Below are 16,355 nucleotides of genomic sequence, written 5' to 3' on the forward strand. Positions count from 1 at the left end.
CGGGCCGCGCCGCTGCCCCTCGCCCCGCCGCGCCCCTGCCTGCCCCGGCCGCTGCTCCGCCGCGATCGCTGCCGGCTTCCTCTTCCGAGGGACGCGGCCCCGCGTCAGCCGCCGGCTGAGCTCAGAGGAAATGCCGCGGGCGGCGGCCCGAGGGCCGGGGGCGTTGTCCGACGGGGGCCGGCCCGGGGCGGGGAGCGGCGCCGCCCGCGCGGTCCCGGTTTCCCGGTTTCCCGCCCAGGAGCCCCGGCTGCCCCCCACAGCCCTGCCCGTGCCGGCCCCGAAAGAGGAGCGAGAGTCGGGTTCCGTGGCCCCCTCACTGCAACAGCGCCCTGCAGAGTGTTTTGGTGAAAAACTGCGAGTTTCTGTCCCCCCACATGAGGGGACGGCGGTGTCAGGGGGAGCACTCCTGCCCGGGCTGCGGTGCCGTGTCACAAGCTCCACGTTGCACGTTTTTCCTCGAATAAAAGTGTTACAGGCCTGTCCCACGGCAGGGGAGTCCCTCCCCTCCCCTCCCCAGCTTTGCCTGAGGGCCTCGGTGCCAAAGGAGCAGCAAAGCCATCCACGCCCGGGCACCAGGGTGTGTAAGGGCTGCTGCCGTACCAACAGCTGCCTGCAGTCATCGAATCATTCAAAAGCCTTGGGTTTTTTACCTTGTGCCCAAATTATTCCGACATTAACAAATTAAGTGGGAAGAAATAACGCCGGGGGTTAAATCTACACAGATATTTGAGGTAATTTTTAACACATCGTTTGCTGGGAGTATGTTAAACTGTCTCAAATATTGATGGGAACAGGGTCATCATCCTCAGCTTCTGTTTGCTTAATAAATATTTACAGAGTTTTGAAGCTGTTTGCTGAGGTTTAAGCACCATCATGGAAGCATTCTGCTCGGTTTAATTTCGGGTGATAAAGTTCCTATTGCTGTATCTGCACGGTGGCTCCACAAAGGTGAAAAGCAGTTCTTGAACACAAGAGACTGAACCCGACAAGCTGAAAATGCTGTAACAAGGAATGGGTCAGAGAATCAAGAGATATGCCATACAAATTTTTGGTTATGTAATTTGTGTTTATATGAAACAAAATATGACTTCAAGTATGTAAAAATCATACTTGACAGGAAGTAGCTTCTGTTGCATAGCCAAGATGCTGCACACGAAGTCGAACTAGGTAACCAAGGTCAAGCAGCCTGAATTAATTCACAGGCAACCAAACTAGGGTGAGAGTCAAGAGTACACTTGAGAGGTACAAAGAGAAGTCCTAATCACTGCAACTCTGGCCCTTGGAGTTACAATCAGGAGATTGGGGATTTTTTAAAATTAAAAATAAAGCAGGTGTAAAGGCAAGAAACCAAAGACAATTTTATAACATCTCAGCCAGCAAAATATTCCATGCCCTACAACCAAAAGCATGCTTTCTGACAGCTCCAGTCAGCTAAGTCCATAGCCTTGCTACTCAGAAATATCATCCCACAACAGCCATATCTTGCAAAGAAAAGTCAGCATGTGAAAAGCATCTTTCTTCCCCACTCCTTGTTTCATGTTTTCCTATATTTCTTCACAAGGCTGCATGAGGGGACAAAAACATTCATTGTTCTGCTTATTGCCTGTGACCCATCACTTGATTTTGTCCTGCACCCCCAAACCTCCAAACTGTTTAAATAACACAGCTGTGCTGGTATTAAACCGATCCTTCAAGATGTTTTATTGGAAAATACTGTTGAACTCTGTGAACCTTTGGCTCATACATTCAATTTTTACTAGCCTGTGGTTTTTTTTTCACCCTCCAGGCCAGCATGTTTCACATGCCTTCGGGCCTTGCTCCAGGCACAGTGATTTTTCAAGACAGGCTGCAGTCTCTTTTCATGCGGGGCTGATTTGATTAGCTGCACCACGGCCACGCTCAGAGACAGACAGCTACATCTGCAGGAGCTGGCACAGCCCTTCATGCCTGCTGCCCACGGCGGGACCGAGAGCCTACCAGCACAGCAGTTACCCTGTGGGACTTCTGCACAGGGCAGTGCCGCAGCTTCCCAGCCGGCCGTGGGCCCCATGGGCTGCAGAAGATGCAGATGTGACCCCAGGCAGTGGGACAGGCCCAGGGGCCAGCTGGGGCCGGGAGCGTGTGACCAGCCACAGCAGGCCTGGCAGCACAAGCAGGCTCAGCATGTGCTTCTACGTGCCCAGGTGGTGCTGGGGCTGACTCTCTCAGGCTGCAGAGCAATAGGTTGAATGCTAATAATGTGACCTTAACATCAGAACCAGAATGAATCCACAGCACTGATTTTTACTACCGCTGTTTAAATTACTAGCTAGTCCTTTCTTGCCTCCTCAGTCAGAGGCAAGATGAAATCTGTAGAGCCTGGGGCTGATAAAAGATGGCCAATGGCCTCTTTTCTGGGACCTTGGCTGCTTCATAACTCCCTGAGCACTGGGTGAGTCTCTGGGAAAAATACTGAATACATCAGAGGTGGGAGACATCCCAGAGGTGCTCAGCTTTAATAGCAGTTGCGTACTCAAGAAAAATAATAGGTAGTACACTAGTAAACATGACCTGAAAAGTGCGACCAGAGAGAATTCATAACATCAATTTTTACTACCATTGTTTAAATCACCCATTGTTTAAATCGATGTTATCTAAACACTCACTCCAGAATGTCCCATATACAGGATATCCTGCTCACTAAATAAGGAATAATGTTATTCTTAAACAAGTTGAGCTAAAAATAGATATCCCAGTATATACGGTCTGTGTGATAGCTCTAGGGGAGATTTGCAGAGGCAAAAGAAAGCAGTGGGTTAGAGCATCCATTAAAGTTTCTCCACAGTTGGCAGTATTTCACACGTGTTCTGTTCTGATTCATCTGTTCGTGCTACAGTACACCAGCCACGGTCAGAGACGTAGGCAGAATGCACCATCCGAGGAGGTAGAAGGAAGTGGTAGAAAGACAGAAGGCATGAACAGGTGATGATATTTGTCTGATGCTTTTATGATCTACCTGCGACACAAGCCTGAGATTTCCTCCCAGCTATCCCAGGGTGGTATGTGCCCTGCTGAACCAGAGCTGCACATCTCTTCTGCAGGTGCAGGAGGAAGTCTCTGGGGATCCCCTCCTGCACCAGTGCTGTACAGCTGCTTTTCTACAGCAAGTGGGTTATACCTCCAGCTTCTTATAATGCACTATTAAACAGTCTATAGCAGAAAAGTACAAGAATGGATTGCAAAAAAATACAAGTCTGAATGGTCAGTCACTTGACTTCATGTCCCAGTCATTACTCTTCTAATGATTTCCTCTGAAAGCAAAGCTGCCAGCACATCTCTTCCCCAGCCCACTGGATGGTCCAGCCAAGGAGATGCCATGATCAAAATAAACATCCTTTGTCTGCCATTCCTCTGACTCCTAGATTTTATGGGATACTATTAACTACAATACAAACCAACAGCATCAGACAGACATAAATTCATTTTTTATTGTGGACTAATGAATCTCTGCCAGTCACAGCAGCAGGGGATGGGAAAACAGGAGAGGGTGTCTTGCTACCACAAACAGCTGAGGGAGCCAAACCTCCAGAGCAGTACATGGACATGAAGGAGTTTAGGGACTGGGGGTGTTAGTGCACATGCACTCTTAAAATATTTTCTAAGTCAGATGTGCTTGCCACCTCTGCCCCAGTCTGTTTGCTCGCTAACTATCAGCAGGGTGTAGCACTTCTTAATCTGAGAGCCTGCAAGCAGACCAGGTTACTATAAACCACACACAGCCCAATACAGGATTTCCTTTCTGTAGAAGGATGGCTTCCTGAGTAATTCATACAACAATCTCTTGCCCAAGCCTGTCCTTATCACAAACAGAAATATCCTGGCTCTGTGCTGGTGATCAGTACCAGCATCGGCTGGTTCGTTTCCAGCTTGTCCCATAACATTTGAAAACCCTCAAGGATTACTTTTTTGCATAGAAACTTGTTCGAGCAGGCCATTTATACTTACCCATTACATGGCATTCAGGAAGACACGCCTATGTGTTTCCAGCTAAGCAATGAACCAGGAGCAAAACCCCCAGCCCACCTGCATCAGTGTCATTGGCACGCTGAGTTCTGTCTGATGAGCTGTGACTGTGGCACTCTGCTGTCCCATGCTCTCCATGAAGCTGAAGTGGCTCATGTTGTGAAGAATTCCAGCTACAGCATCATGAACAGGAAACACCTTTCAGCAAGGAGAGTGCAAGTACACAACCGTCATACAGAAGGGTTATCAGCAGTAATGGTGAATGTTTCTCACATTGAAAATGGAGACATGAAAACTCTCCAGGTCAAGCCTGAAAATCTTGCACTTGCTCTTCAAGTTCAGTATTTGATATAACCCACATTTGAATGACAACAGTCACAGCTTCCAGTGCTGTATCTAAACACTCCAGCCAACAAGCCCTGCTAACTCTCCGAGGGCAGCAGAGGAGGTGATCATGCTGTGCTGGTGACAACACCCCAGTGTGTCACCTTCCCATGCAGGAGCCTACTCAGCCCTTCCCTTTCCCTGCCACCCCCAGGGCTCAGCAGATGTGGGTCTGACGACCCCTACTATGGAATCCCCAGGTTTAAAAAGCATCAATCAGGTAGAGCTAAACCTTGCACATGCTTGTGTTAAAATAGTTTAACAAAAACCAGTTTAACAGCAGTGCTTATCTCTGTGAGCAGGCTCTGAGTGAACGGCACATCACCCTGAGTCAGCAGAGCTATATAATAAAGCAGCACACACTGATATGTATTTGCACAGTCACTTCCACTAACCCATCAATAATGACAGTCAATTGTCATGATAATACTTCCATTTGTAATTTGTTACCTCTGGAGCAGACTTTGATTCTGTGTGCAGCTCCCTGAAGCAAGGCACTGCTGGGTAAGGGGCACAGCTGGGTAAGGGGCACAGCTGGACTTGCCAATGACCACGTTTCAAATAAGCAACACCTTATAAAATTATTTTAGAAGCCAAGGAAAGCAAAGCCCACAGAAAATCAGACCAAACTTACGTCCAAGAACGCAAAGAAAAATGAAACACCTAAAATCCATTTAAGAAGTTGTTTGATTTAAGGCAAATACAGATGGGTAGTGCCTATGACTTCTGAAACCTCATAGCATGCAAGTCTAAACACAGGGGTGGTAAGTAGGGGCATGGGTGCAGCTCCAGAGACCAAACAGACTTTGATCCAGTTTGGATTCTTTCTCCCTAACAACAAACAAACAAACAAAAGAAAGCAAACAAAACCAGATACTGAATCAAGTCTGTGCTGGTGTGCTGTAGCAATTTCAGATCACTGACTGTTTGTATGAGAAGCAGATTAGTACCTTGGTATGTGAGAGAACTCAGGAATGAGTAACTGTTGCCTAAGATGAACAGGGTGAACATTGAGTAAGAGCAGAGTGTGGCATAATAATTGCCAGATGCAGGAAAATTTATCATTGGTTTTACAATGTGGATGAATATTTTCTAGGAAATCTCTGCAAACTTCTCGTAGTTTTTATGCTGTTTTCATAACACATGCAGGTCATGTGTGTAGTTTGTTCTATAAGTTTCTCGTGGCTGTGATAATAAGGCTGTTTGGGCTTAGGTTTTTTGAGGTTTTTTAGTAAATCAGAAAGACAAATGTGTTAAGAGTTCTGCTGACTATTCCTAACACACTACAGGTCAGCCTGGAATTATTAGTCAGTATGAGATGACACATGGAGGGTGTATCATAACACATCATCTAAAAGCAAAGGCTGTAGCAGTATCACATGTATTTTGGTAAGTGTAGGGAGATAAAAAGAGGGAAGAATATAACCATGAATCGTCTTGTTAGTAGGAAAGTCATGGAAAACAACACCCAGGGCTTTCACCACTGGGTCTGGTGAGTTATTTCTGTTGGAATACCAAGTCTGTGGAGAATGATGAGTCAGTTGGAAAGAAAGAATGAACTACCAGGTCACTCCGAAGCAGTAGCTTCATGTAAGTATTTTTATCCCAAGAGTTTGCAACATCATATCCAAGCAATGTACCAGATGAGTCCAGGTAGCTGCTTCAGCAGTGAAGAACTGCCAGCAATGCAAGCTGAAAACCAGGCCATACTTCTTCTGCCCTATCCATGGAAAAATCCCAAATGGAAGCAGCAATCCACAGGACAGCTTCAAGAATACTCATAGCAGCTTACCAGGATAAATCCTCTTTCTGGTCATCAGCCTGAAACGTCCAGTGAGCACTGGAATTCGTGTCACATCTGCTGGAGAGGACCATATGTCCCAGCTTATGCTGAACTAGTGCTCTGTGCTGCAAGTCTCTGCGTTTATGACAAATGATAAGCAAACACAGCCAGCCACAAAGTCTGTGTATAAACACATGTATCTGTCATCTTCCTCTGCAAGGCTTGGCTCCCTGAGAAGGCAGAACTGATTCTCATGCATTATCCCTCAAAGCATATGCCCCATGTCTTACAAGAATCTCATATTTTGTGTAAACAATAGCACTTGTGTCACTTAAAATTGAGACATAATTATTCATCATTAGCAAGTATTGCTGCAATATTTGGGTGGGAGGAATTGAAAGGCAGACTGTTATTAATTTAAAAAATCACATTTCAACCACATCCAAAGTCTTCTTCAACCACCTTCGAAGTATTCAAGTAAACAGCATTTTTCCTGCCAAAGTCAGAACAATGAGAGCTGACAAGATGAGATGTGGAAGACAGCTCCTCATCTGTCACTAGCACTTAGCTTTCCAGGTCAGGGCTGGAATCCAGCCATTAAGCCACACTTGCAGAATAATCTCACCAGTGATTTTAAGTCCTGTTCTTTTGCTGGATAAAAAACCCACTCAGAAGCAGCAAGGTCAGCACATTTTCACATACCAGGAGTGCTGTATGGTTAGTACAATAATACAGCCACAAGGGAGATTCAGCTCCTCTCAAACTCTATTTCCAGTGTATTTTTGCCACAGACAAGTCTCTAAAGTCTCCAACAAGTTTACCATGGAACATCCAATTATCCCCAATGCTCTTGGGCTCAGAGTTAAGCATAAACTTACATCTCTAGTAGACTTGCATGCAGTGGCCTTCTCCTAGGCCAGCTCTAAAGCAAAGTCCCTTTCTCATGGGAATGCTGCAGGCTGGTACAGGACAGACCTTTGTTAAACACGATACTGTCACTCCTGAAAGGAGAGCGGGCTCTGCCTGCCCTGGGATCCACAGCCATCAGCACGAGGAAACTTAGGATTCCTGACACACCTGGTGAGCAGAGGCTCCTCTGTTTTGTCATTTGGGCATTCGTCCTGGGAAAGCAAGTTGTGCGTGTTCTTCCTCAGAAGCTGGGTGCCACCTCTGGAGCACGGTTGTGCCCCACAGCGGGGAGGAAACAATCTATCACCAGCAAGATGAGAGACGCCCTAAATTACACATAGGCTACTGCTTTAAAGGGAAGCTCACTTTCATGCAGAAGACAGCAACGAAGATCAACAGGACTGAGTCATCTGCCTTGACACTGCATGTCTGTCTGTGCCTATAAGCAAAGGCTTTTTACTCCACTAAACGTTTTATCCATTTACATACAGTCAGCAGCCTCTGACTGTATGTAAATGAATGTGCCCTCAAGCCACATTCTTGGGATAAATTCTTGACAGCTTGCTAAAACACTGCTGGCAGAACTTGTCTTCAAGGTGAACTGCAAGAAAATTCAAATCCCCCATACCCACTGCTGCCTCTGCTCTGACCTGGACAGCCCAGGCAGGTGGCTGGCCAGTAGCCACAGAGAAAGCAGAAAAGCACTTTTAGTGCCAGAAATAATCTTTTTATTACAGTCCAGAAAAGGTATTTTAAATATGAAAACCACCCACTGTATGTATGAATTGCTTTCATTAATATCTTGGTCTACACACGTCCACCTGTACCATAAAATCAATAAATCCATCTGTCCTAGGCACAAGTAACACTGAAAAACAAATCACTGACATGCAAACAGTTGGGTGGAAAATACCTGCAAGGAAAGAAGACATATGAAGCCTGAAGTCTAAAACAGACAATGAGAGTGTCAAGGTGGTCACCAGATGCATCCCTTCCTTTCCTCTGTGCCAGTTCAGGAACCAGGCATTGCAAGAAGAGCTGATCTGAATGATCTGACAGTTGCCTAAAACTACTCAGAGTATTTACCAAGATAGTGGAGGCAAACTCTTCTCCATGGTGCTACATGGCATTAGCAGCAGTGACAGTCTTGGGACGTTCAGGACAGGTATCAGAAAAAAAATTGTCACTGGCAGGGTAATGCAGGACCAGAACAGGCTTCCCATGGAGGCTGTGAAATTTCTGTCCTTGGAGGTTTTCATCCCGCCTGGAAAAAATTATAGCTGACCTACTTTAGTGCTGGCCACAGTCCTGCTTCCAGCAGGAGGTTGGATAAGATGACCTCCAGAGCTCCTTTCCAAGTAACACTGCGTGACTCCTGGGCTTCCATCAGAATATCATTTACTTCCAGCTAAGAACAAGCACAAGTAAAGGCAGTGCCATGGCTGCAGTTTGTGAGACAAAGACATTCAGAACCAAAACCCTCCATTTTTTAAAGTATCAGCATAGTTGTATTAATCTGCATCCTAACAAAACAAAACACTGCTGCTGCATTGCTGGACACAGAGGTACCATCCCCTGCTCTGCAAAACTGTAGCATAAGGTGGTACTTCTCAAAAACACCTGAAGTGAGCAGGAGGCTGCACTTATTGAAAGCACCTAACAACAACTGGACTTTTCCTTCTAACACAGTTAAGTTCTTTTAGAAATACATTACCCACTGAACCTGAACTGTTAATTCATTTACTCAACATTAGATTAGCCCCACAACTCTAAAATAAAAAGAGTATCAGCAAGTGTTCCCCAACACAAGCTAAGTTCTGCCACTTTGGAAGTACAACTGCTAAATCCATTTTTCATGTCAGACACAATGAAACTAAGTAACAAACAGAAAAATGGTAGTAGCTTTAAACAATCTCCTCCCTTATGACACACATTCCTCCTTTAAATTGGCCAATATTTTTGCCTTAGCCCTTTAAGCCTCCCAAGCTAAAAAATATGTGCAGAATTCAATGCAAGTGACATGCCACAGCTTCGAAGCTAGTGACAAAAAATGACTGGCATTTAAAATTATGTCTTTCCCAAAGTGCAGACACAAGGCAGATGTGTATAGATTAAATAACTCCTGTAATACTAAGAACAAATAGAGATGTAGAATCCATGTCATCCCCAGGACAGGGACCGTATGGCATATCCTCAGCCGATCTGTGTGCTCAAGTGAGCCGCACAGATTTACTCCAGACAAAAATGAAGCCCAACCCAGACAATGGTTTAGCTCTCTGCCAAACAATCCTATGAGTCTCATTTTACATAATTTGCATCGTAAATCACAGAATCATAGACTGGTTTGGGTTGGAAAGGACCTTAAACCTCTTCTCATTCCACAGTTCCCTGCCACAGGCAGGGACACCTGCTGCTATCCCAGGTTGTTTCAAGCCCTGTCCAGCCTGGCCCTGGACACTGCCAGGGATGGGGCAGCCACAATTTCCGCAGGAAACCTGTGCCAGGGCCTCCCCACCCTCATAGTGAAGAATTTCTCACTTCTATGTAATCTAAACCTGCCCTCTATCAACATAAAGCCATGAACCCTTGTCCTATCACTACACGCCCTTGACAAAAGTCCGTTCAGCTTCTGTCAGCATCACCTCGTTAATCCCAGCCACGGGGATTTGATTTCTGCCCGGCTGCTGCTGAAAAAACGTGTCCTGGCACAGCCAGAGCTGCACGTCTGGGGCATCCCACGTGTGTTCTGCAGTGCCTGCAGACAGTGCAGGGATCGCGCTCCGGAACCAGCCCGAGTGCCCAGCGCAGGGGCTGCGCCGTGTGACCGTGCCACCCCCCAACACCAGCGTCACCGTCATCTCTGACTGCGAGCAGCCCTGCAGGATAGCGGCCAGCTCGTCCCCAGCACTGACTGCAGGAGAAACCAGCAAGAGGTGAGATGCTGATCAAAGAGCAGGTAGCAGCCCTACAGCCCTGCACACACACAGATGGGCACCTGCTGCTCCTCCCCACTGAGAAATACAACTGCTTCTGCAGGAGAAAATTGGGATCGAGCCCTGGCTTATCACCCGAGCTAGAAAAGACCTCATTACTTTGAGGGGAAGGATTTAATCCCACTGCATATTCCAAAACCCAAATTATGTGTGTATTTATCACTTACAAGGAAGCCCCAAAACTCAAAGGCACAGTGAAGACCCTGTCATCTTCCCCACTCCCTGTTCTGAAAATGCAGCATTCCACAGCCTTTCTCTGATCCAAGCTCCTCTTCCTCTGTCAACATGACCAGAGTTCACTGGGGATCACTATGATAACAGACTTGTACAAGCTATATACTTTGGCCTCTGCCTGCCATTAACCCCTGCTGGGATGGCTGGTATTAACTCAGCTTAGTTCTGCCTCAACATAAAGTAACTACAGCCTAGCAGCAGCTGTACAATAGAATTGTACAGCACTAAGCACCTTTTGTTCTTTTGTAACCTTTTACCACTTTTTTTTAGTCTTTCGAAATCTGAAACAGGTTTTTAAACAAAAAAAAGGGTCCTTTTTAATGAGAAAAATGAAAAGCAACTCAATTTTCTATGTAAAACAACAACAACAAAAAGAGTAAACTGCCAGTGAGCAGGGAAATGCACAAGCTTTGGAAGTGGCAAGAACAGCCCATCCACACTTTAATGGATGGGGAGAAATCTGCTGCTCCATTAAAGAAAGAACAAATCCTGCTCAGAAGCATAAAGCAGATTTGATCTCCCAGTTCATATTTCATGCCTGCAGCTGGAGACAGTGTTACTGTCTGACACCCTTCTCAAACGTGCAGAATGTGTTCAGCTGCTGAGGACAAAGGACTCTCTATGAGCACTTTCAATTACAGCAGATATGACCAAACACAGGCCTCACATGGCAATTTCTTGCTATTATTTGATGTTCCCAGCCCCTGGCCAAACAAAATACATTAAACATGAGATTTGTCTCTTAAAAATTGTTGCCCCAAGTGAGCAGTGTGTGATGGTCTCGAGGGCCACCCACACCTTGGACAATCCCATGAGCACGTCTGTCACTCTGACAGAAGCCAATCCCACCACTGCTGACCACCGCCACAGACACGTTCAGAGAATCTCTGCAACCCCAGCCTTGGATAACACCAGGCTTCAGCTGAGTACCAGCTCTCGAGGAAAGCCCCATGGATGCCTTGTCCAGCTTTCAATCCTGATGTCATGGCTAAAAGACCAGGAACTGTCTGGCTCAGTTTCCAGTTTATGTCACAAGACCATTGTACGTATGGGCATGCAGTGTGTGGCTTTGAGTCAAAATACACCATGCCCTCCCCCCTGCAATAATGGACTTATAAAAGATGCCATGCCGTGGTGCCCCTGGTATGAAAGACTTTACAGTGGACTATTCATCAAGCAATCTTTTTTCCTTCTTTTACTCAATTATTAAAGCCCATGACTTGCACAACTGCACTGCACAAGCTTCCAGCACCACTTGTTACCCCTTTAACCACTTTATAGTTAATCATTCTTTTGTGCTGATTCCTCTCTCCTCCACATTACCTGGGAATTTTCCACATGCATATTGAATACTTTAGAGAAACTAAGGCAAGAAATCTGCTAGATGTAACTTTTGTTCAGAGAATTGGTCAAATTAGGGAAGATATTGCATTAGTGTAATAGGATGCACCTTTAATAAACTTGAGTTTTCACACACACTGCTCACAACTGTCTGGGGCTAAGGCAAGTAAAATGAGACTCCCTTTGAGTTATTTTCTGATTATGCAGTCCCTGAAAAATCTGTGCTTTAGCTTTGAGTTCCTCTAGTCGAGTTATTCCAGTGGGTGTGCAAACCAGTCACAGATAGAGAACCAAGTGGTACTTTGATTGAACCAAGTAAATAACATCAGTAGTTTGAGTCTAACAAGGTGACACTTGCAACAGTTTGATAGAAATTATTTTTAAAGCACATACAAAGTGACAGTCATAACAAAATCTCACAGAATAGGAGTTTCTCTATACTGAGATTTAACCTTCTGCCTAAGCTCCTTCACCAAAAAAAATAAAGGGTAAATAATCCTCTTTAAGAAGCCTTTCACATCAAATCACACACCAATCAGTACCCACAAACACTAACAGAGCTACTAAAAAAGGCAGGCTCAGATGTACCTGTATTAAATGCTGTCTGAAGCAAAGTAAGATAAGCTTGAAAGCTCTAACAGAATATTGAATGCAACTCCACAGTGCTCAAAATGGCTCTCTCCACCTGCTTTGTGGCTGGGATCAATTCCTTACACACACACTCAGGTAAAAAAAATGCAAACCAAACAAACCCAAGCAAATACCAAAAAAACAACAAAAAATCCCCAGTGTAACAAAGAACAACACAGTCAGTAAAATTCTATTTAAAGAATTCAGAACTGTGCCTGAAAAAAACCCATCCCAAAACAGAAAGAAGTCCTTAAGTAAAACTGGTCTTATAATACCAATTTTTATTAAGATGGACTGAAAATAAATACTTGCTATTACTTCACTTACCCTGAAAACAGAACAAATATTCTTCTTTGTCAGTATTAACCATTTCAAAATGAGCTGATGTGCTCCAGCTTATTTCAAGTACATATAAATTTGAAGGCAACAGAGAATGTATTTATCATTTTTATGTGTGTGCATCCATACACAAATATTGTATATATAAATCATGTACATACATATTTTGCTGCCACCTTGTGAACAGTCTCTGAATAGGGAGGTTTAGTTCACACAGACTCAATTCTGCCACCTTTATTCACATTTAGCTCAACTGACTTTAATCTAGATACTTTTTAAATGGGTACTCAATGTGACAAAGGATGGCTGAATCAAGTGCTTAGTGCAGAAAAATTTAAAAGGCTGAACAAAATACCTGAGTCTTCCACAATTTCCATACACTTTTGTGTCACAGTTTATTGCCACAACTATTATGCAAAATATAACTAAATTCGTTCTGATAAAAATATTGCAGCTTTGCATCCAAGTTGTATGGCTGTCTTCAAAACAGAATAAGCTGGTGTCTGTAAAAAGAATAAAAGATTAAACACATCTACTGAAGTGCTTTGCTTGAACTAGATTGTGATAAGGAATAGTAATCACTATTAAAAAAAAAATCAAAGTAAAAACACACACTCCCCAAGAAAACCCCACCTGTATTTGCAGTCTAATCTATCATAGAGAAAACAAAATTAAGATTTATCAACTTTGCAGAATATTTCCATTTCTCCACAAGTGTAAGTCAAGAGAAAAACCAGAAGTTACACATTCCCCACAGAGTTTCCAAGTGAGCACAGAATTTAGTTCAGTATTTCACACTTCCTAGTAAGATGATGCCTCCAGTTCCCAGCTGTATGGATAGCACCTATTAGCCTTATCTTCAAAAATATTTCATCTGAACTGAAATCAAAAGAAAATCTACAAATTTGCAGAGGATATCTCTTAGGAAAAAAATCAAAACGCTTTAACACTTGACACGAATTCTAACAGATTCAGTTCTGATCTAGAGCAATGAAAGTTATCACATGCAGGACTTTCCTTTGGGGAAGAGTATCAAGAGCCTTATTTTGTGCTTCTCAAAGAACCACATCCCAGTCTCTAGGTAAGGAAGGCAAGAGCAGCACATCTACATCCTCACTGACAGCACCAATGAGTCAACAGTCTACTCACAGCTTCTGCATCGTGCTCGAGCCCAATGTCGTGGTGCTCCTGCTCTTCGTCCCGGAATTGCTTTATTACCTTGAAAAACAGCCATTACTGAGTCTACTTTGCAGAAAAATCGAGGCAGCCAGTACACACAACTAGATGCTGTTGTCCATTGCGTGTACCATGGCAAGCCAGGGTCTCTCAAAAACTTCTCTGGGCAGCTGGGCACTGTCCCTGCCCAACAGCTTCACACTGCTTTTGGTTTCCTCACTAGTTCTCCTCATATTGGCACTGTGAATAAACTCCCTGCCTGGATTTTTCTCTTTGTTTTGTGCCATCTCCACCTATTTCACTGTATCATTATCTTCAGGGGTGGTATTTCCCTGGTGCACCTCAGCACAACCCTGGTTACTTCAGACACAATTTCTGTAGCAGTAGGACACATTGGAATGATCAGACTTTGCTACACGTTACACCATGCACAGCCCAACACACTGGCAGCCAGCAAGGCTGGAAATGACCCAGTTCCATCTCCCACAAACACCCTACAGGAGTGTGTCCCAGTTTGATACCTAAAATGCTTGGGAATTTATTTTCTCACAGAGCTGACAAACATCAGCTCCCTACACACTCTGAGCAGCATCCAGGACTAGAACATGAACAGGGTGCTGGCTGGCAACAGTGGAGGCAAACCCCCCCGGGGTGCATCAAACACAGCGTGGGCAGAGGGGCTGCAGAGGGGGTCACCTTGAGCTCACCCTGAGCACTGTGTATAGCTCTGGGCCCCACAGCTTAAGGAGCACGTGAAGGTACTTGAATGCCTTCAGAGGAGGGCAACACAGCTACTATGCAATCATATTTCCTCCTTTTGTTTCCCCTCTAGACCCTTCCTCTCAATTAAAATTAATCAAACTCAAAGCATAATTCTCCCACTCAAAAAGGAAACACTGCATTACTGAAAGCATACTGAACATAACCCAACATATGTTTTAATTCTGGTGCTTGATCAATTTGCTGAAGGAAAAAAGCATCCTTCTATTTTATTAGTTTCTGTTGACTTCAGCATTCTAAGTGACAGAACAAAAAGATCTACAGTAAATTCTACAAGCATATTATTTTTAAAAGACAAAATCACATCAGATAATTCAATCAATTTGTTAAACTACTTTTCAGTCATGGTTAAATACCTGCAATAGTTCTTTGTACTTTTCTGGATCCTCTTCTATTAGAGTTCGGATCTGGTTGTTGTAGTGCTCTGATATACTCTCTTCCACAGCCACTGTGCAAGCCATTGCACCCTTCCTTCCAAGCAAAGCACTTCCAGCCCCTGGGATTGGGGTACCAGACACATGAATACAATGAAATCTGAAGCAATACAAATAATTTAACACAATTGAAGACTTCACAAAACAACAACAATAGTTGTTGTACAAACTCACCTAAAACAAACCCTGCTACATTCCAGAAAGGCAATAGAACAGTAGGTCGAACTCTGTATGCAACCATGAGCTCATTGAACTTTTTCAGGTGGTCTTTTTCTTGATTCCACATTTGCTGCAAAAGAGCCAGGTCACAGTGAAGCATATAACCCCAGGAGATAAACATTTCCAATAAAACTAATAAAAACCAAACCAGCTCAGGCCACATGTGCTGTGATAGCTGAGGCAATACTGTAACACTGCAACATCACAGAGAAGAAAGGCTGCAGAAGGGCAGATGCAGATCGTTATAAAACGGGCAGATGAGGATTTGCAAAATAGGACAACACTCCAGTAACTGCAGCATCCGTAACTTCCTTACCAAGCACTCCCACCACTGTTTATAAACCCACACGTTCGGAAGTGCTTAGAACAAAAATGGACAGCAACGTTGCCATGAAGGCTACGATCGTTCCCCGTCATCCGGCCGCCGTTAATCCAATGCAAACGGAGCAGAAGCACAGGCCGGGCTCCAGGCGCGCTCACCTGGATGACGGGCCCCACGCTGGACCTGCCCAGCACGGCCATCTGCCCCGCATAGATGCGGTTCGCCCCGTACTCCCCCGCATGGTCCACGCGGATGATGCGGTCTATGACGGGCTTGTTGATGCCCTCCTGCGCCACCCGCGTGCTGCACAGCCTGAGGGAAGCCCCTCCGGCGGGCAGAGGCCGCAGACCTGTCGGAGAAACAAAGGTGACGCGAGCTCCGCCGCCGCCCGGTCCTCGTCCGGGACGGGCCGGCGGGCGCTGCCACCCGGGGAGCCGGACGGCCTGAGGCGGTCCCGGGTGGCGCCACGGGGGCCTGGGGGGCGGGCAGGGAGCGAAGCCGAGCCCGTACCCGGCCCGCAGCGGAGGGGCCGGCGCCGCAACAGCGAGCACCGCAAACCCGGAGCCACGGCCGCCGCCATAGCCCTGAGAACAGGCCCCCTGCGCGCCGCAATGACGTCATCACCGCGCGCCACCCTCCCGCCCCACCACGATTCCGATTGGCCCCGCGTCGCCGCCGCACTGGACAGCGCAGCTGTCAATCAAAGCCGGCGTCCCCCGGTTGCCATGGGAACGAGGGCAGGGCGGGAAGCGCGGCGGGAGCGCTGAGGGCGGCGGAGGCGGGGCTAGGCCGGGCCCCACAGCGACACA

At 45.7% G+C, this 16,355-nt stretch overlaps 1 protein-coding gene across 1 annotated transcript; it reads right to left on the reverse strand.

Annotated features, from left to right (window-relative positions):
• Window positions 1-12,537: 12,537 nt before the first annotated feature.
• COQ7 (coenzyme Q7, hydroxylase) lies at window positions 12,538-16,160 on the reverse strand. The gene is made up of 6 exons (XM_042037420.1): window positions 16,057-16,160; window positions 15,705-15,895; window positions 15,180-15,294; window positions 14,928-15,067; window positions 13,765-13,833; window positions 12,538-13,118 (listed from the first exon to the last, which is right to left on the reverse strand). The coding sequence occupies exons 1-6, from the start codon at window positions 16,124-16,126 to the stop codon at window positions 13,041-13,043; spliced, it is 663 nt and encodes a 220-aa protein (XP_041893354.1). The 5' UTR covers window positions 16,127-16,160; the 3' UTR covers window positions 12,538-13,040.
• Window positions 16,161-16,355: the final 195 nt, after the last annotated feature.

This window comes from Corvus kubaryi, unplaced genomic scaffold (genome assembly GCF_017639235.1).
Source record: "Corvus kubaryi isolate FWS band 111438036 unplaced genomic scaffold, C.kubaryi_AGA036_p1.0 37387, whole genome shotgun sequence".
NCBI classification, from domain to species: Eukaryota; Metazoa; Chordata; class Aves; order Passeriformes; family Corvidae; genus Corvus; species Corvus kubaryi.

Coding starts and splice junctions, on each gene's coding strand:
- COQ7 (XM_042037420.1), bottom strand. CDS start 16,126: ATGGCGGCGGCCGTGGCTCCGGGTTTGCGGTGCTCGCTGTTGCGGCGC. Junction 15,295..15,704: donor GCGTGGGGCCCGTCATCCAG/GTGAGCGCGCCT, acceptor GCTCTTTTGCAG/CAAATGTGGAATCAAGAAAA. Junction 13,834..14,927: donor AGTACAAAGAACTATTGCAG/GTATTTAACCAT, acceptor CTGTTTTTCAAG/GTAATAAAGCAATTCCGGGA.